Below are 26,337 nucleotides of genomic sequence, written 5' to 3' on the forward strand. Positions count from 1 at the left end.
GAGACACAGAAACTCTCTGATAATCAGATGGTTTCCATCTGGTAATAGTGATTTATTTATTTTTTTAAATAGTTTTCAGCAGCAAATCAAATTAATTCTGCTATCTGCCCTTGTTGATAGACCCAACTGAATGCCATACTGACTTATTTTAGGTGTTTCTCTTTGTCACTTGCAAGTAGAGTTGATAAACTGCTGGACTGGTCCACTTTTAACTCAGTTTTTGCACTAGGTTCTTTATCTGGGATTGCCGTGATGCATTCACATCGTTTCTACAGAGAATCTTTGGCCCTAAAAATTAATTACAGCATCAATCTGTCCAGCATGGACTCACAAAACATTGTTTTGGGGTTTCAGAGTTACTGTCTTTTTAATGAATAGCTCCTCCTTACTCTTTTCTTTTAAACATCCTTCTCCCTCTGTGCTTAGTTGTTTCCTTCTGTTTTCTCACATTTCCGAATCAGTCCATAGTCAACTCCTGTTTTATAGATCAGTGGTAGAACACCCACTTTGCATGCAAAAGCTCTCAGGTTCAATCTCTGGCCTTTCCAGATAGGGCTGAGAAAGACCCCTTTGTAAAACCCTGGAGAGCTGCTGCCAGTCAACAACAACAGTACCTAGCCAGATAGTCTGACTCCCTATGTTCCTGTGTGAACGGGGGGGACCTTTCCTCCTCTTTGCAGCCAGAACAATTGTTCGTTATTTTTAAATTATTATTTCTTACCTTTGACAGCACAATTGCACCAATAAAAATGAAGTTTAAAAATTCCCATTTGCTCTGACTGCCAATTCAAGAATTTTAGACCACACAAGCAAACAGGAAGAAACTAATTACAGTGGTAGAAGTCACTTTAAAAGAGGGGGGGAGGAGGAGAAGGAAACTACTAATTGAAGAAACAGTTGCAGGAAGAAGCTGAGCATTTGCAATTACTTACTTCTGAGTTTGGAGGGATGCAGGTGGCACTGTGGGTTAAACCACAGAGCCTAGGGGTTGCCGATCAGAAGGTCGGCAGTTCGAATCCCTGCAACAGGGTGAGCTCCCGTTGCTCAGTCCCTGCTCCTGCCAACCTAGCAGTTTGAAAGCACGTCAAAGTGCAAGTAGATAAATAGGTACTGCTCCGGTGGAAAGGTAAACGGCGTTTCCATGCGCTGCTGTGGTTCACCAGAAGCGGCTTAGTCCTGCTGGCCACATGACCCAGAAGCTGTACACCAGCTCCCTCGGCCAATAAAGCGAGATGAGCATCGCAACCCCAGGGTCGGCCACGGCTGGACCTAATGGTCAGGGGTCCCTTTACCCTTTACCTTTTTACTTCTGAGTAAACATAGTAGGATTCTTCATGGGATGGAATTGCCAGATTTTGAAATGGGGAATTTCATTCTATATCAAGTTCTGAGTAAAACCAGCATTTTAATGCCAGTTGTGGCTGACAGTGGAAAAGCAATATTGCAGCAGTTCCAAAGGACCCTAGTGTGGACGCAGCCTAAGATTCTCTAATTTTATAAATGACAATCTGCTTGTTTGACAACTCTTGATCTAGGAGTTCTTGGCTATGGAGTTCATTGCACATATGTTCCCAACTTGCTCATCGACCACCACAGATTCACCTAAACATATATGGTGATATGCAAGCTTGGGGTGTGCAACCCCAGTCAAACAAACAAAACACTACAACAGGTTTGGTGACCAAATGTGGCTCTCCAGGCATCTCTGTTTGGATCCTGGGATTTCCCCCAGGTCATGTGCTCCCCAGGTCATGCCCTGAACTGGCCCTGTTCCGTCCCCTTCTTGAGTGTTTTTGCCTGACTGGAATATGTCCTTGAATTATGAACATGTTTGTCTGGACGGAGGATAGAATAGGTGTTGGAGATACATGGGTGTGAGTGTAGAAACCTCTGACATTGGTGCGGTTGGAATGTAGCCTACTGTACAAAGGGAAGAATCACATCTGTTGCTCCACCTACTCCCTTCTCTGGCTCCACCCAATCGTGGGACACAGCTCTTGGAAAGTCACTCATCTAGCCTTTGGCCTGAAAGATTCCCCACCCCCTTCCTTACAAGCTGGAAAGCACATTAATATCACCTACCACAACAGCTGCTTTAGAACCAAAGACAAACAGTATCTCCAGAACTTGGGATTTATGTTAATGGAAAAACATTTTTGGTGGGGACAGGGTTACGTAACGTCATTGGGTTATAGCCAGAGTTTGTTCCCATTGAAAACAAGTTGCATAAAGTTAAGTCGTGACTCATTTGTCCCTTTGATTTCAACTAATTAAGTCTGAATCCCTCCAACCCATTTTTCCTATATACAGTAGATTGTTTAAAAAGGGAGAGCGAGACAGAATTTATCAATAGGTAAAGTAACACCAGTGATGAAAATAAATGTCTTTGTGTTACTTGTGAAGACTGAAATAACAGGATGACTAATTTAACTTGGGGTGTGGGGTGTGTGTGTGCGAGTGTTTATGATAATCATAGTTTACTGGGGTCACATAGTCTTATCTCTTGTTAAAGAAGCATCTTCTACAAAGAGAGTGAGTAATAGTCTACAAATAGGTTTGAACTTTTTCAGTTAATCAGTAGTGGGTCAATTATTTCCAGTATGAGGAATTTGAACTAAATAAGTGAGCATTTCTAAGGAGGGTAGGAAAGGGAGAGAGAGAGAAAGAAAAAGGGCATTGTTGTTGAGAGTGGGTTTACACACAAATGTGGTTTGTATTTGCATTGAGTGGATTCTCTGATACAGTACATACCTAAGTGTTTTGATATAGTGCTTGCACTGAAAGTAAGTGAGATTGTTTGTCTGCTGGATGAGATGTCTATTCTTCATGAAATTATGGATGGAACCAAGGGGTCTGTTTATGTGAAAACACACACACACACACACACACACACACACACACACACTTTTGGGACACCTGCCACTCCTGTACCCAAGAGAACTGTAAAATAATAAGACTGTGAAAGCAAACTGGCTTTTAAAAGCTTGGGAGACTAAATGGAAAGCCGCGGGGTTGACTGACAGGCTTCCTGAGCTTCATTTAGTGATCCCTTCATGAATCTGTTTCAAGACAGAGGTACAGCTTTATTGCACAGTTTGACACTCTAGAATGGGCCATCTTAGTTAAAAAGCTGCGAAGTGATTAAATCTGATAGTGGGGGGAAACCCCTGAGACAAAATTTTTGGCAGTTTTCTACTTCATGTAGAGTGCTTCAGGTCAGAGAGGTCCTGTAAATAGCCCAGTAATGGCTGGTTCCTCAGCAGGCATAAGCATGTGCTTTGAGTTTGCAAAATGATTCAGGAGCATGCTGTGAGATAGCTACTGATAACAAGCAGATGTGAAGCGTGCTTTTCAAAGTGGGGGGACCTAAGAAAGGGGAACTACACCAGACTTTAGTTGAATCTGATTTTGGTAGGCATGATATAATTCCCATTATAACTGCTTTTGGCATTAGTGTAAGCTTTGGGGACAAGGAGAGCAAATTTGAAGGGGAAGAATGTGTCCCTTTCCTGCAGATATACGAGACCAAAAATTGCATAGGCATTTAAATGGGTTCTTTATTTATGATCTTATCTCAAAAGATTATGAGAAACAGTTTTCCAGTGACCTATAAAAGCTTTTCTTTCTGTTTTATAATATACTGAAGCATTTTAGTAATGATCCATACCCACTACCACTTTAAAACCAAAGGTATGAAAATCCACCCCTGTGCTTGTATGTGTGTGTTTACTTTAAAAGGCTTGTGTGATTTTACCAGAAGGAACCTTTCTAAATATGGCCTGTACTAACTCCCCCTAAAGCAAACATCTCTGGCTTTGCTGGCAGAAGGCTCTGGGTACTTCATCCGTACCACAATGAAGTTCCACAGTATGCTGATTCACATGATGGGAAATGGAAAAGCAGACTTCTTGGCACATTATATAAAGAGTGAGTTGCTTCTTGGTGGCTTGACAGTGTGCTACAAATGCACTGAACTCCAAGAATGCACTGGTGGACATGTATGTTGTATGCCTGAACACATTAAAAATAAGCTAATCATAACCTTATGGGCCCAACGGCAAAAATTCTAGCCACTGTCCAGGAAACTGAAGCAGGGAGGAGCACCTGTGACTAATTCACTCACACTCGATTCTTTATAAACCATTTCAGGCATGTGTCCCTCTCTGCCACTGCCGTTTGATAAGTCAAAGCGGGGGGACAGGGACCAAAGCAGGTGCAATGGCTTAGTTTGGGGCAAATGTCAGAAGCCTGATGTTGAATGCTGCTGCCAGCTCTGGTTACGTTTTTACTTAAGAACACTCAGATTGAAAAAGTGACCACATTCCAAAACCTGAGTCTTTTGGGGGTTTTTTTCTTTACAGAGGTCAACTGCTGCTCAAGATTGATGTTACATGCAAAGTGGATAGTATTTTCCCCCCTAATTGCACAATTACATTATATAGTGATTGCATCCTTATTGATTCACTGTTGCCGGCATAGACATTTTATTTTCACTGCCTTTCTGTTTGTTCCTCTAGCAATGAACAAACTCAACTCTGAGGCTGTCTCATGTGATTATTTAGCACCTGCAGCACTCCAGACGTCTAGCTTTGGAACCAATTATCAAATGAATCTTCCACATATGGGACAAGGAAAATGGAGGTGCCCTCTAAATTTCCAAGAGTACACTGGATCCCCATAGCTCAGGGTTGGGAACTTGTGCCCCTTCAGATGTTGTTGTGCTACAACTCCCAGCATTCCTGGTTTTGGCCATGCTTATGAGAATTGGGGATGTGAACAATATCTGGAAGGGCACAGGTTCCTCACCCCTGACGTAGCTCATGTGAGCAAGCCAAACCACATGCTGCAGAAAAAATGCAAAGAAGTCTGAGGGTTACTACCATGGGGACAAGAGACCTTGTACAATGCTTCAGTACACACAAAATGGAGTTTAGTAAAGAAGCAGTGGGGGGTCAATTCTCTGATAACCGAAGCTGAGTTGTAGATTTGGGGAAAGATTAATCTGGCTGGGCTCCCCAACCCCCATTAGTGGATTGAGAAGAGGGGCATGTAATTGAATCAAGACATCAGATTTTCGAAGTAATTGAGTGAGACATCAGATTTTAGGAAACATTTAAGGTGGGAAAGCTACTGAACCAAGAACCAAAATAGAAATTAGACCTAAACATTTAAAATATATTCATAAAGAACCAGGAAATACACCAGTAATTCCATCTCACCTTGAAAGAAAACAAAAAAGGGAATTAAAATTGAATTTTACATTTATTTTGAAAACACATTGCCAAGCAAGAGAATAATATGGCCGGCTACAAATGGTATGTCATTTTCTTTCAGCGTATTTTGAATGCAGAACAATTGTGTGATTGTTGGGGCAAAGCCATTTCAAACAGGTTGCAAGAACTCCTAAAGGGCAGAGTGAGATCTAAGTGTTTTTCTGCAGTAGAAAATAAATCAGTAAGGCCCAATACACACCCCATCCAGATTGGGGACCTACATTAGTTTTCTACTTAAATTGGCTTCCTTCTGGGTTGTTCTCTCTCTCTCTCTCTCTCTCTCTCTCTCTCTCTCTCTCTCTCTCTCTCTCTCAGCAGCACCTTCAGGGGCAAATAGCAACCACATGGGAGGTGGATTTCAACAGAAAACCAGTGTGAAGCTCAAATCCAGATAAATTTTTGGGGAAATGGCCATTTAAGTCTGTATCAGAAAAGATAAAGGAAAATACCATATTTACACGCATCTAATGCGCCATCAAATCTAATGCACACCCTAATTTTCCCAATGTAATTTGGTCAAAAAAGGTGCACATTACATGCAAGTAGATATGGTAGTGTGATTACAGTGGTGCCCCGCAAGACGAATGCCTCGCAAGACGAAAAACTCGCTAGACGAAAGGGTTTTGCGGTTTTTGAGCTGCTTCGCAAGACGAATTTCCCTATGGGCTTGCTTCGCAAGACGAAAACGTCTTGCGTTTTTTGCAAGTTTGTTTCCTTTTTCTTAACACCGTTAATACAGTTGCGACTTGACTTTGAGGAGCAACTCATAGAATGCGGTGTGGTAGCCTTTTTTGAGGTTTTTGGTGATTTTTGAAGCTTTTCCAAAACTTTTCAGACACCGTGCTTCGCAAGACGAAAAATTCGCTAGACGAAAAAACTTGCGGAACGAATTAATTTCGTCTTGCGAGGCACCACTGTATACATAGATGGCATTACACACCTCTCAGATGCTATATGACAAACCTACAATCAAACCCACTATGCTAGAGAGGTTTCCAACAGCTGGGATCTTATTATCACATGTGGTGGAGCTGCAAGAATTTTCAATATCTTTGGAGTTTTGTAATAGATGAAGTACATCTTATTACAGGTAAAACGGTTCCCTATGACCTCAGATTAGCATTATCAAACTTGTTTACTGAAGATGTAAGATATGTAGTGGTAAAATAATTATTAATCTTTTTTACGATGGCCACCAGAAAAGGTTTAGCTCAGAACTGGAAGACAGCTGCTAATTTGACACTGGAGCATGGTACAATAAAATCTGGAAGATAGCGCTCGTTGAAAAACTAAGTTTTACAAATACCGCAAGCAAAGATGATTTTGAGGAAACATGGTACATTTTTATTCACCACACCAAAAGCAAAAACAGGAAAGGACACTGTTGTCGACTCCTGGCAATCTCTGGAGTAATCTGCTAGATAATGAGCATGATATTGCCTAATACCTACAGTTGTTATTTTTGCCGCAACAGACCAACATGACTACCCCCTCTAGAAATAGGTAGATTATTATATTAAATAGAAATGCAGCAGAAAACTTCAAGTATTTATTTTTCAGATCAACAGCAGACAGGTTTAATTGTTTTGAAGCCAGGGTGAATTTTAGCTAAATGTTTAGTGCACATTTTCCTCCAGGGCTAGAAAGTGAGATACTTAAAGCCAGAAGCTGTGAGGAATTTATAGATTATAAAAGGCAATTATGTTGACAGTTTTACCAGCTGATCTGTCAAAAAACAAATGACAAGGCAGTTTGTTAAAGAATAGAGACACATGAAACATCAAGGAATCATAGACTTTTACCAAGGGTCATCTAGTCCAACCCTGTGCGACCTTACAATGGATGGAATTGTTTCTAAGATCATTATAAAAAGGGCAGTCAAGGAGTATATTAAGCTGCCTGGAGTAGTTCTGTGGCTGCCAGGTAAAAAAATATGTTTTAGAATGCTTCCTGGATGACAAACTAATGCACCAAAGCAACAATCAGCAAGACATTTATTAAGAGATGGCCCTGTCTATCCAATTTGGAATGAAAAATATGGAGGCAATATCCCTCCATATAATTTTTTTCCTTTTATTATAGTGTTCCAACTTTATTATGCTTACCTTCCAACATTTCTCTGATGAAAATACAGTGGTACCTCGAGTTACAAACTCCTCAGGTTACAAACGCTTCAGGTTACAAACGCCGCTAACCTGGAAGAGTTACCTTGAGTTGAGAACTTTGCCCCAGGATGAGAACGGAAATTGCGTGCCGGTGGCACAGTGGCAGCAAGAGGCCCCATTAGTGAAAACACGCCTCTAGTTAAGAACAGTTTCAGGTTAAGAACGGACCTCCAGAACGAATTAAGTTCGTAATTAGAGGTACCACTGTAGGGACATCCTATTCCATAATAACAATAATTTTATTATTATTTATACCCCACCCACCTGATTGGGTTACCCCAGCCACACTGGGCAGCTTCCAACATATATAAAAACATAATAAAACATTAAACTTAAAAAAATTCCCTATACAAGGCTGCCTTCAGATGTCTTCTAAAGGTTATCTAGTTACTTATCTCCTTGGCTCAGGGGTCACATAACTCCATACCCCCCAACAGTTCTCTGATGAAAATAGAAACATCCAAAGGAAGAGTGGGATATTCTGGGGTTACTGAGCTATATAGTCCAACCAGGGGGCATGGGGAGTGAGGAATGTTGCACATGTGAATAATATATGTACATGCCTCTCTGGAGGACTGGCATTGCCTTCATATTGCTTGCTGTTTTCATAACAAATGCTCTGGTTGACATCCAAACAATGTTAAGCCCATTTTAAGTCACATGATTTTAGTGGGAGACGGCTAATCATGTGAGTAATTCTCCCACTGGACCTTAAAAGTGTTTAGCTTTGGCTGAATCGTGCTCATGGAATTCTTGTTCAGAAGTTGCAGCACACAAATTCTTTATGATGGAGATGGCAACTGGTGATTGACAGTGTATATTTTTACCATTCCACATTCACAGCCATGTCTGGAGAATATTACTCAAATTAAAATGACTTTCCCTATTTTAAATGCTGCATTAACAGTGCAGTCCTAACCTCCTGACCAGCCTTGTTGGTGGAGTTGTCCTTCTGATGGGCTTGTCTGGCCTGACCCCATTCAGGATTGCTCTGCCACATATCCACATTTGTGCTTAAAAATCCACTTTGGAGTTTAAAAGCCTTTGGTAAGATTGTGTTTTTGCAATCCTCGCCATTTAAACTGGCAGTTTAAAGGCTGTCAGCCCTAGGAGTTTAATTGTCTTGGCACATTTTTGTGGTTTGACATCCTGCTGTAACAAATCTGTGCTTTTCCTCAAAATGAACTATAGCAGTCTTGAAGTTCATAATGTTTGGCTAACATAGAATCCAGACACTTTGTGGTTGAGTCTTTTTCTTCTGTCCTTTCAATTAAGATATGTTGTATTTAATCACAGTAGGGTATTGTTTGGTGGGTCCCTATAATTAATGGCTAAGGCTGCTGAAGTGTGTAATTAGGCTTTTTATCTATTCATTCTGTATCTCTGGCCTACAATGAGCAAGAGCAAAGTCATAAGCAAAATGACTGGGTTATAAAAAAAAATAAGTGAGAGATTATGCTCAAACTGGATAATGGGGTTTGTTCCATTCAGTGAAAAGGTTTGTGTACAGTACATACAACCAGAAGTATTTCCTTTTATGAAACTCTTCCAGAGAAAATAATGGCATCCTTTTGGGACACTTTATTATGTCAGATATGGAAGAAAGGGGATGCGGATGGTGCTGTGGGTTAAACCACTGAGCCTAGGGCTTGCCGATCAGAAGGTCGGTGGTTCGAATCCCCACGACGGGGTGAGCTCCCGTTGCTCATTCCCTGCTCCTGCCAATCTAGAAGTTCGAAAGCACGCCAAAGTTGCGTACGCCGGCTCCCTCGGCCAATAAAGCGAGATGAGCGCCACAACCCCAGAGTCGTCCGCGACTGGACCTAATGGTCAGGGGTCCCTTTACCTTTACCTTTTATGGAAGAAAGGATTAATGAAGGGATGCAGCAGTTGAATCAGTGGTTTTGCAAATGAGATCTTTCCTGCCCTTTCATGTGTACAGAGCTTTAAGAAACTGGGCCAATGATTTTCAGAGGCACTGATGGAAAAGACAAATAAAAATCCTATTGAAGTTCAGAGGCATAGATGCATTTATGCTTGTCTGAAGGACCAAATGTTACCATATTTCATGAGATTCCCACTGGCAACAGTTTTCCTGCCCCTTTGCACATATTTTTATTTTAGCTTTTATCTTTTCTTTTCTTTATTTATTTATTTTATTTTATTCCTTTATAAATGAAAATCTTTCAATAAAATACAGTGGTACCTCGGGTTACATACGCTTCAGGTTACAGACTCCGCTAACCCAGAAATAGTGCTTCAGGTTAAGAACTTTGCTTCAGGATGAGAACAGAAATTGTGCTCCGGCGGCACGGCAGCAGCAGGAGGCCCCATTAGCTAAAGTGGTGCTTCAGGTTAAGAACAGTTTCAGGTTCAGAACGGACCTCCAGAACAAATTAAGTACTTAACCCGAGGTACCACTGTATCAGTTAACACCCCCCACCACTTTTGGCCCTAATAGCGCTTTCCAGAGCCAATAAAATCTATTTTAAGCAGATGAAGACTGTCATAACTCCCTCAAACTCTTTCCCCACACAGCCTGCAAAATGATAATCTGAAGATCAGAACCAGAGTTTACATTTGGGCCTTGTCTTGATAAATAATCCAGATATTCGTTTCAACAGACTCTTTAGAGCTTTGTTGCTTTGCTTTATATTAAAGATAGGATATTATGTTTTCACCTAAGATAGTAAAGCAAGGCCCATAGAAATAACTCAGTGAGAGAGGCTAACATTCAAAAGAATGACACGTGAGATGAAATTAAATATATTAAGGAGTCTGCCTCCTTGAAAAGCATCCCTCTCCTTCCTGAAAAGAGGCAAAACATGGTGTGCGTTTTTTCATTCTTGAGTAGAAAAACTGTTTATCTGCAGCTCCAAAAGAATCTGCAGATGGAGACCCCCCACATGAGAACAAAGTCCCCGGTCACTGGAATGTAATACTAGAAAAACAAATACTACAAAGGCTAGTAACAGGAGGATGTCTTTCTAGCTTGTTTTTGTGTGACCATCTTGGCTCCCGGAGAAAGGGGGTCCCCAAAACATGTGTACCAGCTGGATCCCTTTGTACTGAATTTCAGTCTGTTTAGCCAGATGTCTTCCCAACAGTGACGAAAAAACAGAGCTCTTATTCTAATAAGTCAGGAAACAGAAAAGTGTGTCAAGTGAAAGGAGGCCCATTGTCTCCCATCTGATATTTATTAAACGTTGTTTAAGTCAGCAATGAGAAATGTGCAACATCCGGAAGTGACCCCGACTCTCTGGTATGCTCAACCAGTGACAAAAGTCTGGGAGCTGCTCAACATTAAAGCCATGTGCTCAGATTGCATAACAGAGTGTGCAAACCATGGGATGGTAATAACAAATGAAAATCTGATGCAGACTAAGCTCAGTTCTGCATGACTTAATGTATGACCTCTAAACAAAACAATGTATACAATACTAGTCTAACAAGATGTCAAAAAGCTCTTAAGAATAAGATGATTCTTGCACACTTTGTTTTTCATGCAGAAAAGTTTCTTTTAATATTAGTTAAAAGAAAAGCACCCTTGTGTATGCACATATGATAAAAATGAATAGATATGCTTTTTGAAATGCTGCAGTTTTGTTAGCTGTGTTCAGATAACATTTAAAGCTAAGGTTTAGCATTGCAAGAATGAGCCTAGCCTTCCCTCGCCACCTCCAGATTTATCCAATGCTTCCTGCTGCAAGGAAGAGATCAGAAGGTTCCAAGTTATGTTTTAGATTAAATGCAGTTTAGATTTGCCATCAGAGTCCTATAGTGTAGCTAACTTTAACTATGGTTAGTGAAAACAAGCTAGCTTCATAAAGTTCAATTTGAAGTTGCCTCGTTTCTAGTAATCGTAGTTAAAATTAACCACGGTTTGTTTGGATTTGGATGACATGACAAGCTGTGGTTCATAAAAACAAAAAGCAAAGTGAAAGTTTCCAAACCCATCCTTACCACAGGGAAAAGGCGAGTGCACAAGTCCAGTAAGAAAGCTTGGCTCAGTCTAAAGAATAGTGTAGCATTATGCCTGAACCCCACTGGCTCTCCACTAGCCTTCCACTAGTGCGAGGGTTCTTAAACTGTGGTCTGTGCACAACTGGTAGTCCATTAGTTTTGTTCAAGTGTTCCACAGCATTTCTGTAGCTGAAGAGGAGTTGAAGATAGGAGGTGGCACACCTATCAGATTAAATATTCATTTTTATTTTTAGTTGTCTTTTATTTCTTTGAATTGGTAAGAAAACTAGAATAAAAGAATCAATAAAATACAGTTTTAAAATATCATACAGCATCTAATATAGAGCATTATAATTGTTACAACAGGCAGGAAAATCATTATTTCGTCTGCCAAGACCCTCAGCAACTTCAAGTGGTCCCTAGACAAAAAGGTTTGGGAGCCACTGCGCTAGTGCCTTCATGGAGCAAAAATGGTTCCACAGTTCTGCTGTTTTTCTAACAGAAACCTCCAGAGAGCACCAGGTCTTATTGAAAGTATCCTGGGAATGCTTACTGTCATGGTCCAGGACACAGATGTGAAAATTTAAAAGCTTAACAGAATAAAAATGTAAAACACCTGAAAAGCATTCAAGGTGAAAAGGCCTAAACATGAAAAATGACATAGAGTTAAATCTTCATTTTCTTTTGCAGGCATTCAAGAAGGAACACAATGCACCAAGTGTAAAAGCAACTGGGCACTGAAGTTTTCCATCATACTGTTGTATATATTATGTGCCTTGTTAACAATAACAGTAGCCATTCTTGGATACAAAGGTATGTATCACATCTATAACAGCTGCCTTTTGAGTAGGAATCCAAGAAAAAGGGATGAAAGGAAATATTTATAAATAAAAGGATTTTCTGATTCAGTATGATATGATTTCAGAAAAGGCTATTCTGATATATATTTCAGTATTAGAACTGTCATTTTCAAAGACTTATTAATATACATTCATCCCGATCTGTACATATTTACTTGTAAATAAGAGCCTGTTTATGCAATTGCAACTTCCAGAAATTCTGTACATATGGCAGGCTATTAGGAAATGTGTACCATCTGCGCACACATGAACTTAATTTCTGCAATCCTTAACCTACCCAGGCCTTTATTTTTTACGGATAAGGATCACGGAAATTAGGATTATATGTATATGTCCCATGCCACATGTTATTTCACATGGATGGTGAGCTGCACACAAACAGTCCTTGAAATCCTACCAAATACAGAATTTCCAGCCTTAGACTATGTTGATTACCAGGGAACTGACTTTCATGTAAGTGTGCTTTGGAAAAGGAATGTAAACTTTGGGAGAGAACAAAATTCTTTGTATGGAAGAGGTTAACATATATTCCATTGGGAACTCCATCCAGGTAAATTCATCTTTGTCAACCTTCATGAGGATGGAGCCTTAATTCCCAAACAAATATATTGTAATGTAATTCCTGGAGATATTTTGTCCTAAGGAATTTTGTGATTGTGAAACTTCTGGGAGCAATTGGCTGGGCCACTGAGAGAATGAAATTGTCAACAATATTTAAGTGTGGGGGTTTTTTAACCCCACACAATATCAAATGTTTGAGGTGGATAAAAACTTTTAAACACTTGTTTTGTTCTTGGTGCCATTTCAGGAGATTTGGCAACAGGGACAAGGCTTCCTATGGTGGTGCCATGACTCTAGAATTGAAATGGGGGAAGTCAAGCTCTCTAATTAGTTTGTGCCAACTCTGTTTAATGGTGTAGTCCTTTTGAATTATTGCTAAGATACTGTTTTTATTGTTCCAGTTGTAGAAAAAATGGACAATGTTACTGGAGGGATGGAAAATTCACATAAAAGATACGCTGAGAAACTCACAACAGTGGAGGGTGACCTGAAAAAATTGGGTAATTCATATGCAAACAAAAGCAGTATGTTAATTATTGTTTAGTTTATTGACTGATCAGATTTCCTTGTCAGTTTGTTGTTGTTTAGTCATTTAGTCATGTCCGACTCTCTGTGACCCCATGGACCAGAGCACGCCAGTCTTCCACTGCCTCCCGCAGTTTGGTCAAACTCATGCTGGTAGCTTCGAGAACTGATCAGATTTCCTTGTCAGTTAATTAGTACTTAAACCCTATTCAAGAGCAGTGGTGTTGGTTTTTCAATGGAGAAATCTATATTGTTGGAACTATTCCCAGAAGGGAGGAAATATTTTGTGCCTAATCTCTTGCAGAAACCCAACTTATCCCACGCATAGGGATGGAGGAGAAATCAAATTCAGTTCACATTTAAAGATGAACCTTACCCAGTTTGCACTTTCCAAAAGAATTCACAAACTGAAACGTAGCCATTCTTCAAAGTTTGCACTTCTAAGACTTTTGCGGTTCTGCAGGCAATGCCGTTCTCCATGAGATTCATTCATATATACTCTAGTGAAAATTAGGACCTCTTATGGCACCAGTAGCACTTAAGTGCACCATTGTGTTTTATGTTAAAGTAAAAGGAACTATCAGGTTATGTTGTCTTAAAGGAAAAGGAGCCATTATTCTGTTCTTCTAGAGTTAAAAATCAGCCATATGCCAAAATATTTTTGGTTTGTTTCATCTGTTGAATTAACAAAGAAGCAAACTCTATTAAAGCAAAGTTCCTCTGCTAAATAATAAGCTACAAAATCACCCCTGAATTATTATTATTTTGCTCTCTCTCTCTCTCTCTCTCTTTTTTTTTTTTTTAGATTACCAAGCTGCAGAGAAAGCTGTGAGCACCAACACAGAGCTTTCAAGCTTCAAGGCTGACATTCTGGCCCTCCGCCAACAGCTTCATGAGATTTCAGAGAAAACAGCAAAGAACAAAGATACACTGGAGACGTTGCAGGAGTCTGGGAACATGTTAGATGAGCGGCAGAGCCAAATGAAAGGTGTTTTGGATAGCAACTCTTTCATGATTTTAAGTGTCAACAAAACTCTCCAAGCTTACAATGGCTACATCAATGACCTTCAGAAAGACACGAGTAACATTCAGACAAGTTTGCAAAGTCAAATGCACTCACATAACATAGTCATCATGAATCTGAACAATCTCAATCAGACCCAAGTTCAGCAAAGAGATCTTATTAGTGCTTTGCAGAGATCTGTGGATGATACAAGTCAAGCTATCCAAAGGATCAAAAGCGACTTTCAAAACCTTCAGCAGGTTGCCCTCCAAGCACGGAAGGACACAGACTGGCTCAAAGAGAAAGTGCAGAATTTGCAGACATTAGCAGCCAATAACTCAGCTTTGGCCAAAGCTAATAATGATACACTTGAGGATATGAGCAGTCAGCTTAGCTCATTCAGTGGACAGATGGAGAACATCACCACTATTGCACAAGCCAATGAACAAAGTTTGAAGGAGCTCCAAGAACGCCATAAAGAATATGAAAATGGAACATCTGCCAAGTTTAGCCAGCAAGAAGACCGATTTCAAAACTTTGAGAAAGATATTGTCAACATCATTAGTAATATTAGCTACACGGCTCATCACTTGCGGACACTAACTAGCAACCTCAACGATGTCCGGACAACATGCACAGATACTCTTAGTAAACATACAGACGAGCTGACTTTTATGAACAACACATTAGCAAATATTCGCCTGGATGCAACTGCTCTCAGGATGCAACAGGACGTGATGAGGACAAGATTAGATATTGAAGTATCCAATTTATCTGTAGTAATGGAAGAAATGAAGCTGGTAGATTCTAAACATGGCCAGCTCATTAAGAATTTCACAATACTACAAGGTGAGAAATGTCTCAGATAATCCACTGTACATAGTGCCAAGATACTGGCTAGTAATGTTTGTTTCTCCCTGCAATGTTAATATCATCATAAATCATGGCCATGGGTAGTGGGTAGCACAACTCACTCAGCCTAAGCTGTACAATCACTGTTGTGCCAAAAACCACAATATTTCTTTGTCCCTCTGTGCATTGCTTAGGAAGCACTTGTTCTTTGTGGTACTACATCTTGAACTTTCCAATCTGGTGCTATCTGAATTTCTGGGACTGAACTACTGAAGTGTCCTTACTTTTCCTTAACACTAACTTGGCCAATGGTTCTGCACCTAAATATTTTGTAGCATGGCTGCATATGCTTGTTTGATAGCCTATGATGTTCTAAATTGAACTTGCCTTTTGACTATGAACCACCACCTTGATTAACTTGGCAACAGAATGAATACATGGTGTCTGTTTTATAGAGTGCATAAATGCCTTCTTTTCTTATAAAAGTTTCTGCTTTCTGCATGTCTGCCTGTGTTTTCTGTAAGTTTGCTTTTGGTCTGAGTAGCTGAAAAGGAAATAATGCTGCATACGCATGAAAATGGCTGTATATTTTATGCCCAATCTGTTAAATTTGACATAAAGTGTCAAAGAGAGGTCAAATCTGTGAGACAGGCCTTAAAACTTTAATCATTGGGGATTCAAAGCATTTTTATTTTTGAGGTAATTTTTAACTCAGTATATTTCTGTGTTAGGGAATGAAATAGTAAATGTTATGCCCTCTCCTCTAAGTGGTTAGTTAAAGATAAATTAAACACTCTTCAAGCTCTACTGTAGGATTTCAAAAAGTTGGAAGATGTGCAATGCCAAGAAATACGAAGAAACACAAAATCCTAAATGAAATGGGATGTCTGTACTTGGGGGCAGGGGGTGATTAATGCTAAATGCACATTTTCTGAACAAAGTCAAATAAAAAAGTAGATGAAAAGCAGCAGAAGGGAAAGTCGGGCATTACTGACTGTTTGCCGAAACATGCATAAAGGACATTGGGGAAAAAAGTTAATACTTTGATAATGTAGAACTACGTTTCACGTTAAATGCAGGAATTAAAGGTACCTATTGGTATGCGGCACTAGATGAGATATAGGATATATATGCTATTGTGGTGGATTTTGAAGCACAATTATGTGGAAACCCACTGTTTAAAGTATTTCAAAATTTAATATAAATTGTGGATTAGTTTCCACTCACAGAAGTAAATGTAAGAAGAAATAAGTATTTTCATCAATTAATGTTGACCAGTTGATCTTGACCTTCCTAACCTAATTTGCAGCTTAATATTCCCAACAATTACCTATCCTCTTGCATTTGCCTGGAATTGAAATTTTGTACCGTCTCAATCAAATCAGTGGCTTTTCTCTATAGGAATTAATTTTTAATACATAATCTAGTAGGTAAAGGAGTGTTTCAGCCCTGAAATACCAATTCCTACTTAGGTGGAAATGAATGAAAAATAGTAGTTGCACTGTCCCCAAACAATTCAGTTTTAGCAAAAACAGTAACAGATAGAGGTATCGACTATGTATCCATTTGTTAACTTAGGCATACTTCCCTACATGCAGTATGTGTGCTATTATACCATAGACAGACCTTTAACACACAAAAATATGCCCCAAAGCTAACAGAGGTAAGTTTTATCCTCCTTCTTTAGTAATGGAACTGGGGATCATCCAATGAAGCGGAAAGGTGGGAGATTCGGGACTGACAAAAGAAAGTACATCTTCACACGGCATAGAATTAGAGAATTCATTACTACATGATGTACTTGAAGGAAACCAACTTAGAAGGCTTCAAAGGGGGATTAGACAAATCCATTGAAGATGAGACTATTTAATGGCTCCTAGTCATGATGGCTATATGCTACCTCCAGTATCAGAGGCAATCTGTCTCTGAATACCAGTTCCTGGGAATCATGTCCTAGGCATCTGGCTGGCCGCTGTGAGAACAGGCCCCTAGACTAGATAGGCCTTTGGTCTTACCAGCAGGGCTTTTCTTATGCTCCTAAACCTGTTCCAGTCTCTTTGCCCACATACATATACACAGTCCTTGGTACTGTGATACAGCAATCCAGTGTTTTTACTGTAATTTAATTTTAATATATAGAACTGCCATATTAATTTTCCCCTCATGTTCAAATTATTTCAGGACCTCCAGGCCCGAGAGGTCCCAAGGGGGACCGAGGGCCCCAAGGTCCTACCGGCCTTACTGGGCCCAAAGGACAAAAAGGAGAAAAAGGTGAACCAGGACCACCAGGACCTCAAGGTGAAAAGGGACCGATTGGACCAGCCGGACCACCTGGTGAAAAAGGCGGGAAAGGTTCCAGAGGTTCACCTGGATCCAAAGGCCAGAGAGGTTCAACGGGGAAGACTGGTCTGCCAGGACCTAGTGGAGAACCAGGACTACCTGGACCACCTGGCAAAGATGGCCCCCCTGGCCCACAGGGCCCCCCTGGTCCTCAAGGTCTACAAGGAATTGTTGGGGAGCCAGGAATACCTGGTCCACGTGGGTTGCCTGGTCTGCCTGGTGCACCTGGAATGCGTGGACTACAGGGCCAGCCTGGACCTCCTGGCCCACCAGGTCCAGGAATACCGGTGGCACTACAAAGCGAGGCTAATGGTAAGCTCTTTGCTCACATGCATCTCTACCAGTCTGTCTGTGTCTCAAAGTGACTTATAGTCAAACTGTATCTGATTTGCCCTTTATACTTATCAGAAAATAGATTTAAGGGCCAGATTGTTAGAAAGATATGACTGCAGCTCTATGAATGGAAATGCCATTCACATTATATTCTGGAGTCGGTATTGTTTGTCAAATTGATTGGATCCTAAATTGTGGAACGTCACTGTACTACAACACAGTGGTGTCCAGACATTTAGGAACTGATCACATCAATTCAGATATTTATGGGGGCCCAATTTTCTATCGCTCACTGGCTGAACAAAAGTGTTCCATGTTTCAGGTTGTCCTGTTTACTGGAAGAATTTTTCGGGCAATTGTTACTACTTTTCATCGGAAAGAGCCATTTTTGAAGACGCAAAGGCTTTCTGTGAAGAAAAATCATCACATTTGGTTTTTATAAACAGTAAAGAGGAGCAGGTATAAACCACATCTGATACTCTGACAACTAGAGGTGGAACCTCAGCAACATGGATATCAAAATATTGGTGGGGGACATCAGGGGTTATTACATAGTTTCAGTTTTCCAACAGTTCCAACTCCAAACTCAGTAAGGGCCTATTTGCACAAAAAAGCGACGCAGGGAATTTCATGGCTGTTGCTGATAAAGAGTACTAGTAACTTCCTTAAAAAGTGTCGACAATGTTTATTTTTAGGGCCAAGCTCCATGGAGCTGTCCTTCATCTCCTGAATTTTTCTTTTACTGAATTGATTAGACGTTGCCATTTGTTCAAAGCAGCACCAGTGAGTGAGGAAGTATCACTCTTTCCCATCATACTATTTTCCCCAGTCAAAATTCTGCCCTATCCATGGCATTATTGGCCCCACAGGGGGAAATAATACCTTTTGCTTTCTAGACAGTTGTCAGTGTGACACCTGTGTGATATGCACCCAAAGATCCTCTCTGGTGCCCACACAGTGCTGCTCCCCCCAAACCTCCCACCTTTGAAATTAGGCTTGAAAAGATAATTCTTTTGTAGCTAATTGAAGGCTTTTTATCCAGCCTAATTGCTGGTGAAGGGGAGAGTCGGTATTCACGTGTGTGGCTGTGGTGTGTGCCTGCATGCAAGCATGGTTGCAGTGTGTGCATAGTGCTCACAATAGTTCATCCAGTTTGCAAATGTGCCCATGGACACAAAAAGTTGGCGACCCCTCTACTAGCTTGACAGAAGGTATGGAGGTTGATGTTGATTGGAAAAACAGTACAAAGAAAATATGTTGAACATACCCTACCCTTTCCCTCCTACTGCTTTTTACCAACTGGCAGACCTCTTCCTCATGGCTATATTTCACTAAAAAGAAATGGAGGGGAGGTGGGAATCACCCATGTATCTCGCAAGGCATGTGGCTCGACTCTATAAGGGTGCTTGCTAACAGGCAATTGTCTGAAGCAAAAGTGGTCACTGTTTAATTAATATTTATTATAACTATAATTTGATAATTAATAGGTTATAAGCAATGGAACTCAAAACCACAAGTAGTCAACTTAGATTAAAAGGGACTCAAGGGACTTTTATGCCCAAAGGCTTTACATGTTTTGAGATATGGAATAACGCAACCAGTACTTTCTTCTGTACACAGCAATGGCTAAAAAAACAGGTTGTTGCAAAAGGCAGCTTCTGGATTGGCCTCACGGACTCAGTGAAAGAAGATGAATGGCGATGGCTGGATGGAACCTTACCAGAATATATGTACGTGTAGGAAGGATATGAATTGTTCTTTGTTTCTGCTACTGTTCTTGCTATTGGATTTTTTATTTGTCACCATGCAGACAGGATGCTGCAGATGGGAAAGACTGCTGCAACCCTCTGAAGAAATGCTTTGCCATGAAATGTTGTTGTCTTTTGCTCTTCTATACTCAGGCTTTCTCTCTGTTGTATTCACAAGGTTTATTTTCTTGCCAAAAAAGAAGATGGATCATTGAGTAAAAGAATCATAGAACCATAGTAAGCCAAGATTGTTATGGAATTTTATTGCAAACTGGGGATAGAGTAATCACATTTTTTTTTCTTGGACTCATTCTTCATTTTTTTAATAATTTGTATTACAACTGCCCATAAAGAGAGGCCATAATGTTAAAGGAAAATATTCTCTATTATTTTCATTGAAACTTACTAGAAGATCAAACTGAGCAAGCTCCTTTTAAACTGTAATCAGGGTGTTCAATGTTTCATTTCGGGCCAAAGTTGGATCACAGAAACTGAAATCTGTTATTCCCACCAAGTGAAATAATGCCTGTCTCCTTCAGACACAATCTGTCTAACATTTGGCACTTTGTTAAGGATGTAACACAAAATTGGCTAGTGCTGTCTTATCTTGATGAAATCCCCAGTTACTTAACTGAAATCACCTTCCTAAAACAAGCATAACTCAACATGAAGTTAAATCTTTGAATTCTCAGTGTTCTAGATCTTTGAAGATTTAGTGTTCAATCTTTGAGAGCAAATGACCAAGTGAAGTCAACAAAGATGATACCTCTAAATTCACATTCTGTCTCTCTCAACACATCCTGAGCCCTTCGTATCTTTCTATGAATCCTATGTGTATATAAATATTAGAACATAGTATCCTTCCACTTCTCTTTAACCCCGTCAGGTTAGCAGGCTTTTTATTGAATTTTCAAAAAAGAAACAAAAACAATCAAATAATACAAACTAAATTAGAATAAATCAAATCCAGACCAAATCAGTGGTTAGACATCCAAGCAAATAGATTTGTATGAAGAGCCTATATATTAGGGAACTTCCTATCTTTATTGTGTTTATGGAAAGTCACCTTCTCATCTGCTGCCAGTTGAGTCATGTCCTCTGTCCACAGTATGATGGGGAGGGGGGCAGGTGGAACAGACTGCTGCTTCCAGTATTGAAGCATTAGACATTTATCCACCATGAGTGCCTTTAGAAGCAGTTAAATTATCCTTCAATGGAATATTAACATCTATAAATCAGTGAGCTATTCTTGAGGTGTGCCATATCTGGATAGAAGGGCAGAGGAAAGTATATTTTAGTTTATAAATTATAAATATGCTGTGCTTGATTCTAATACAAAGGGCTCACATTTTTGAGAATCTGCCATAGTATGTGGGGATAAAATATATAGGGCTGTATAGTGGGAGTTTGCTTGCATATTGTATGGGAGGTAAGGAAGTGGACATGATAATACAGCCCAAGTCACATAAAAACAAAATATGAAAGAAGTTTAAATATGAGAGGTTTGAAGCCGTACCTAACTTGCAGTTTCACAGGCAGAAAGCCAGGCACGCAGAGCTGTTCCTACTTTCTTTTGAGCCACAGATTGAAACTGTCTTCATTTTTAGTATAGAGTGCAATTTAGGGAAGTACACTTGCTGTTTATCATCTGAAATCTGGGAGGGTCTGATTTTATCTGAATCCAAATTGCCATTTTATTTCTCTTTCAAACACAGAAGGCATAGACACATGTGACTTTTTATGCAGCACCTCTGAACTTTTTCCGGTGTTTATCTTATGTCGTGTTTTGCATGTTCCTTTGTGATCTAAAAACCAACAGTCACTTCAGCTAAATGTAATTGTTTTTTTCTAGAAAACTTGGTGCCTTCCTAAAATGTCACTCAGACTTCATGAGCTCGACAAACATGTTCTTGAATCCTTATATTATTTAGCTTTGGGTGCTGTGCCATCCACTTCAGCCAGCAGCCACAGCCCTGCACTTAATAAGCTGTTTCTTCAACACAGATGATCCTTTAAAATCCTGAGATTGGCAGCACATTCCATTTAATAAATCAAGTGATTTTGGGCCCATCATGTAAAATTTTCAGCAGAATACTAACTTACTCTGTAAAGGCTAAAGGACTTGTTAGGATTTTTTTTTTCATTTCCAATCTGAAATGTAATTTGCTACGCAAACAGTATATTTTTCTTCCAAAGGTGCAACAGAGGGTTGAAGAAACATAGGCAGAAAAGCCATCTTTGCCAAAGTGTTGGCTGGTTAACTGTGAATATGCCCTGGGTTTGTGGTATTTTAAAACTCTTATTTTCTGCTTCTTTCCGTGTATTGGATAACAAGAAACTACCAGTTTGCTTTGACTTGGGGATGCATATGCACATCCAGCAGGAAGACATCCTTATGTCACAGTAGCTTATCTGCAGCTGCAGAGGAAGCAGCTAAATGCTGCCCCATGACTACTCCATCCCCTTCTTACGCATCCTTGTCCATCCCCAAATCAGAACAAAGTTCATTGGACTAATTTTAGGTCTCTGAGCTTCGGCAGCTTGTTGAATTGATTCTCTTCTCTGCAGCCCAGATGTTTTCCATTTCCAGGAAAGAGTCATGCATTGTTTGTTATAAGGAGTATGTTTTCTGCTCAGAACAGACTGTCAGTATTTTGTTTTTGTTTTTATTATTCTCATCTGTCCCAGTATCACATGATGGTTTGCTATTTGTTTTGCGGAATGATCTATTTTCTGTTTTGTTGAAAGAAACTGGAGCGCTGGACAACCCGATAACTGGAAACATGGCCATGGACCTGGGGAAGATTGTGCTGGGTTAATCCATGCTGGGCTTTGGAACGACTTTCACTGTGAAGATGTTAACAGTTTTATTTGTGAGCAGGAGATGGACAAAGGTATGCTAGAACCTTGACTAGGATCAATTCTCATTTGCTACAAGGGCCAAACCCCAAGCCAAGTTTAAACAGCTGGAAAAAGAGGGGACCCAGTCCTCTATGCGTATGACTAGTGGGTTGGAAGCCCTTAGAAGAGGATTGCAGTTCAACCCAGTCATGTACAGATCAAAGCTTATTTCTAGTTCAGTTTCTATTGTTCAAGCCATTGAAGTTTTAAGGTGCTGGCAGGAATCCAGAGACTGTACAGCCCCTCTAGTCCCCCTCCCACACTTTGGAAATATGAGCTCCATGTATTTTGCACAGTTCGTGTCCAAAAATATACCCACCTCTACATGAAGCAAAATCTATACAATAGATTTCTCTTTCCAAGTTACCACATAAGGACACCTTGATGCATGTTTAGGATTCAGAAATACAAGTATAGCTTTAGCCACAACAACCTGGGGTATATACCGTCCACAAGATTCAGTTTCAATACCAGAAGGCACAGATTCAGTATAAAGTGCTTTGAAGGTTGTTCAGTTCAGTCCAAATCCCAGTTCAGTAAACTGAATTGTCTTTCCCATTCACTATTACTGGAAAATTTAAAAATAGTTGTAACTTTTTATCCTTTGGAAAGAATTAAATGAAATTTTCAGACATAATAGCCTCTCCTGAATAGATAAAGTCCAATGAATTCCATTTTTTTCCAGGTTTTGTGTTTTGTTTTTGTGTTGGGCATCTTTACATGTTTGCTTTGTACAAGAAACAAATGTTAATTTTTTTGTAACTTTTGGGCAGAACTGGATCAAATTTGCATGCCATTAGCCTCTTCTGAGGTGGTGAATTCTGTTCTTATTGTTTTTTTAAAAAACAGATATTATGTTTATAGCACTTTAATGCATTGCTTTTCCTTTCCTGCTTTAGCTGAAGCTCTGGGATTGTAATAGGCTGTGAACCTTATAAGAGACACAAATGAGTGAGATTTCCTGAATGATGAAGTATCCTCTGGGACAGAACCATCACCCAACCAAAAGGGGGAGCACTGAGAACATTGATGAAAAAAGTCAGCACAATTCGTCCGCCTTATCTTCTAATTTTTCAGGGGCTTTACAACGTTGCACAAATGCGTCAATTGGAAATACAATTGGACTAAACCAGCTATAGATCCTCTTCAACCACAAAACATACAGATGCTGAAGATTTATAAAACAATGGACTATGCCAAGAAGACTACAAATCATGACTTTTCCACAGGAAGAAAAAAAGAATACAAACCTACTGTGTAAACACAATAGCCACTTGCTAAAATCCCAAATATTGGCAAATTATATAAATATACATTTATAAATATATATAAATTTTATATATAAATATATATAGGCCAATTCTGATCAGTAATATAGAATATACTTTTAAAATTTTTGTATTTTTGTACAAAATATTTGCTTACTACAATGGTCTTTTTAACTGCCTTTTTATATAAATATAGTACACAGAAGCCAAAGAAAATAGCAGTGATACTACTTATAATTCACTAGAAATGATTGTCAGGTATAAGTCTCATCAGTTTAAAACACTGTTTTGTTTTATAGATAAATATATATGCCAGATAAATTACCCTAGTTTAATAACTTTTGAAGTTGACTGTAGGTGGCATTTGCCGTATTTTAGCAGTCATCTCCAATCTGGTGCCCTTCACATGTTTTGGGGCATAGCAGTGCTGGCTGGGACTGATGGGGATTCTAGTGCAAAACATCTGGATGCCACCGCATTGGCTAAGCCCGGCATAGAACAAGTTGTGATCCCAAAGATAGATATGATGCGGTTGTCTAATACCATTTTTCTGATTTGGTTCCATTTCATGTGATGGAATGACTGCAAGATATGCAGAGTAAACCATGTACGGATGGGAGCCTAACAACTGCTACAGTGCTGTCTTCAAAGAAGTGGGGTCACCAATGAGTGCAGAGACCAGAACTCAGTAGCGGAGCAGATTCTTTGCATGCAGAAGGCCTCAGGCTTAGTCTCTAGTATTTCCAATTCAAAGGATCAGTAGATAGTGATGGGGATGACCTCTGCTAAAGACCATGGACAACTACTTATTCTGGGCCAGATGGACCAATAGTCTCAACTGTTTTAAGGCAGATTCCTACATTCCTATTATCTCCTTCCTATCTAGAAGGTTTCTGTTGCCAAGAACTCAACTGTAATACAGACAAATGGAAACGCAAGGCCAAACTAGACAGTTCATGCAGTTCAATGTGTGTAACTTGTCCTCAATGTCTTTTGGGTTGGTTGGTTGGTTGGTTGGTTGGTTGGTTGGTTGGTTTGCTTACCCCAAAAATATTTGAGAGGAGCTAATGGGCAATGGAACAACAGTACCCTTTCCTTTTTAGCCATGTTTCCACTCCAATCAGTTCCTCCAAGCTGCACCTCTTTTCTCGGCAGGGAAGAATGGTGTCTTACGGGATAGATTAAGTGCCTCCTTTCCCAGTGCTGCTCCTCTGCTACTTGACAACCATTCCAAAAGGGGTTTGAGTGCTGTTGTTTTTTAAAGACACTGAAGAGAACTTATATGCATCTGCTTCTAGTTTGGTCCTCAGCTGGCACAAATACTGGCATTAAGACTTCCTGTGCAAGCATAATGTTCAGGAATGAATTTTGCTTCAAGTAGATTTTGTGCTTAAAATAAATGACATGTCGCACATTTTGACCTTCATGAGAGTTACGTGAGGTTTGTGCATGGATGGCACCATCCAACTGTTTGTGTGTGTTTAGATTTGCTAGGAATGGCTTGTGATTGAAAGTTCACAGCACCTAAAAGGGATTCCTTTTGTCATGCAGCAAGCAAACTGATCATGTGCAGAAGCAAATGCAGACCACAAGTTTGACATCATATCTAGACAAAGGAGGAGGACAGAAAACATGGCTCATTCCAGAAGGAGTCTCTAGCCAGAATAAGTCTCCAACCATTCCTTGTCATGTTCCTTTTCCCATTCATTTGGGAAGCTATTACATTCTGCACTCTGTAATCATGCCAACCAAGATAAACAATGAAAAACAATGTGCAACTGTGAAACCAGAATACCAGAATGCTTTGGCTTCTTTACACAAACAATTCTAGAGTAAATTCAATATTCATGGCATAGCAGACAAGACTAGCCATTCTAAAAATCACTTACTGCACCATACCTACCTTTCAGTCTCCTGCCTGACCACTGTTCTGCCATGTCTTGCTGTGCCTGATCAATTATGGGACATCATGACAAGTCACAGGGCTCACAAAATATTTACACTATTCGTTTTTTAAAATATTTCATGGAATATATTTAGGAGTAGAAGGAAGTTCAGAACAGCTTGCAAGAGGCCCTTTTTCTAAGGAATTGTTCCTTCAGTCAAGCCTGCAGTTACTGTTTCCTAGAGATTGGTGCCATCTGTTCCCACACAGATCCGACCAGTTCTGTACGATGCAGCTGATTAATCTGCAGACAATTCACACAGGGCCATATGAGTTGAGCTGACACTGCGTTAGTTGAGCACATGCTGAAGTGATCATGTGCTCAATGTACGCTTTTAGCAGATTTGTGGTACCATGGGAAATGTCAAATGAATGCAAGGTAGCTACATACTGAAGCCATAATACAGAATGCATGTACACGAAAGCTCATACCAATAACAAACTTAGTTGGTCTCTAAGGTGCTACTGGAAGGATTTTTTTAATTTTGTTTCAAGCTTTAATAATAAACAGAGAAAATTCTAACAAAATAACATAATGAGAGAAACTAAAACAACATCATGGGGCAGGTATGAGACAAGAAATGAGAAGAGGCAGTTGAT

General features: G+C 39.8%; 1 protein-coding gene across 2 annotated transcripts in view; it reads left to right on the plus strand.

Annotated features, from left to right (window-relative positions):
• COLEC12 (collectin subfamily member 12) overlaps positions 1–25,216 on the plus strand; it is an 85,961-nt gene extending 60,745 nt beyond the window's left edge. The window contains exons 3-10 of one of the 2 annotated variants that reach the window (XM_081205748.1): positions 12,092–12,214; positions 13,224–13,322; positions 14,153–15,199; positions 17,384–17,854; positions 18,198–18,334; positions 19,496–19,605; positions 22,372–22,517; positions 23,424–25,216. In XM_081205748.1, coding sequence (XP_081061874.1) covers positions 12,092–12,214; positions 13,224–13,322; positions 14,153–15,199; positions 17,384–17,854; positions 18,198–18,334; positions 19,496–19,605; positions 22,372–22,517; positions 23,424–23,443 — 2,153 coding nt within the window. In that variant the 3' untranslated portion in view covers positions 23,444–25,216. The remainder of the gene's footprint in view (positions 1–12,091; positions 12,215–13,223; positions 13,323–14,152; positions 15,200–17,383; positions 17,855–18,197; positions 18,335–19,495; positions 19,606–22,371; positions 22,518–23,423) is intronic. The other variant, XR_014010952.1, reaches the window with a different exon arrangement.
• The last annotated feature ends 1,121 nt before the right edge of the window (positions 25,217–26,337 follow it).

This window comes from Podarcis bocagei (genome assembly GCF_964188305.1).
Source record: "Podarcis bocagei genome assembly, chromosome: 8".
Taxonomy (NCBI): Eukaryota; Metazoa; Chordata; class Lepidosauria; order Squamata; family Lacertidae; genus Podarcis; species Podarcis bocagei.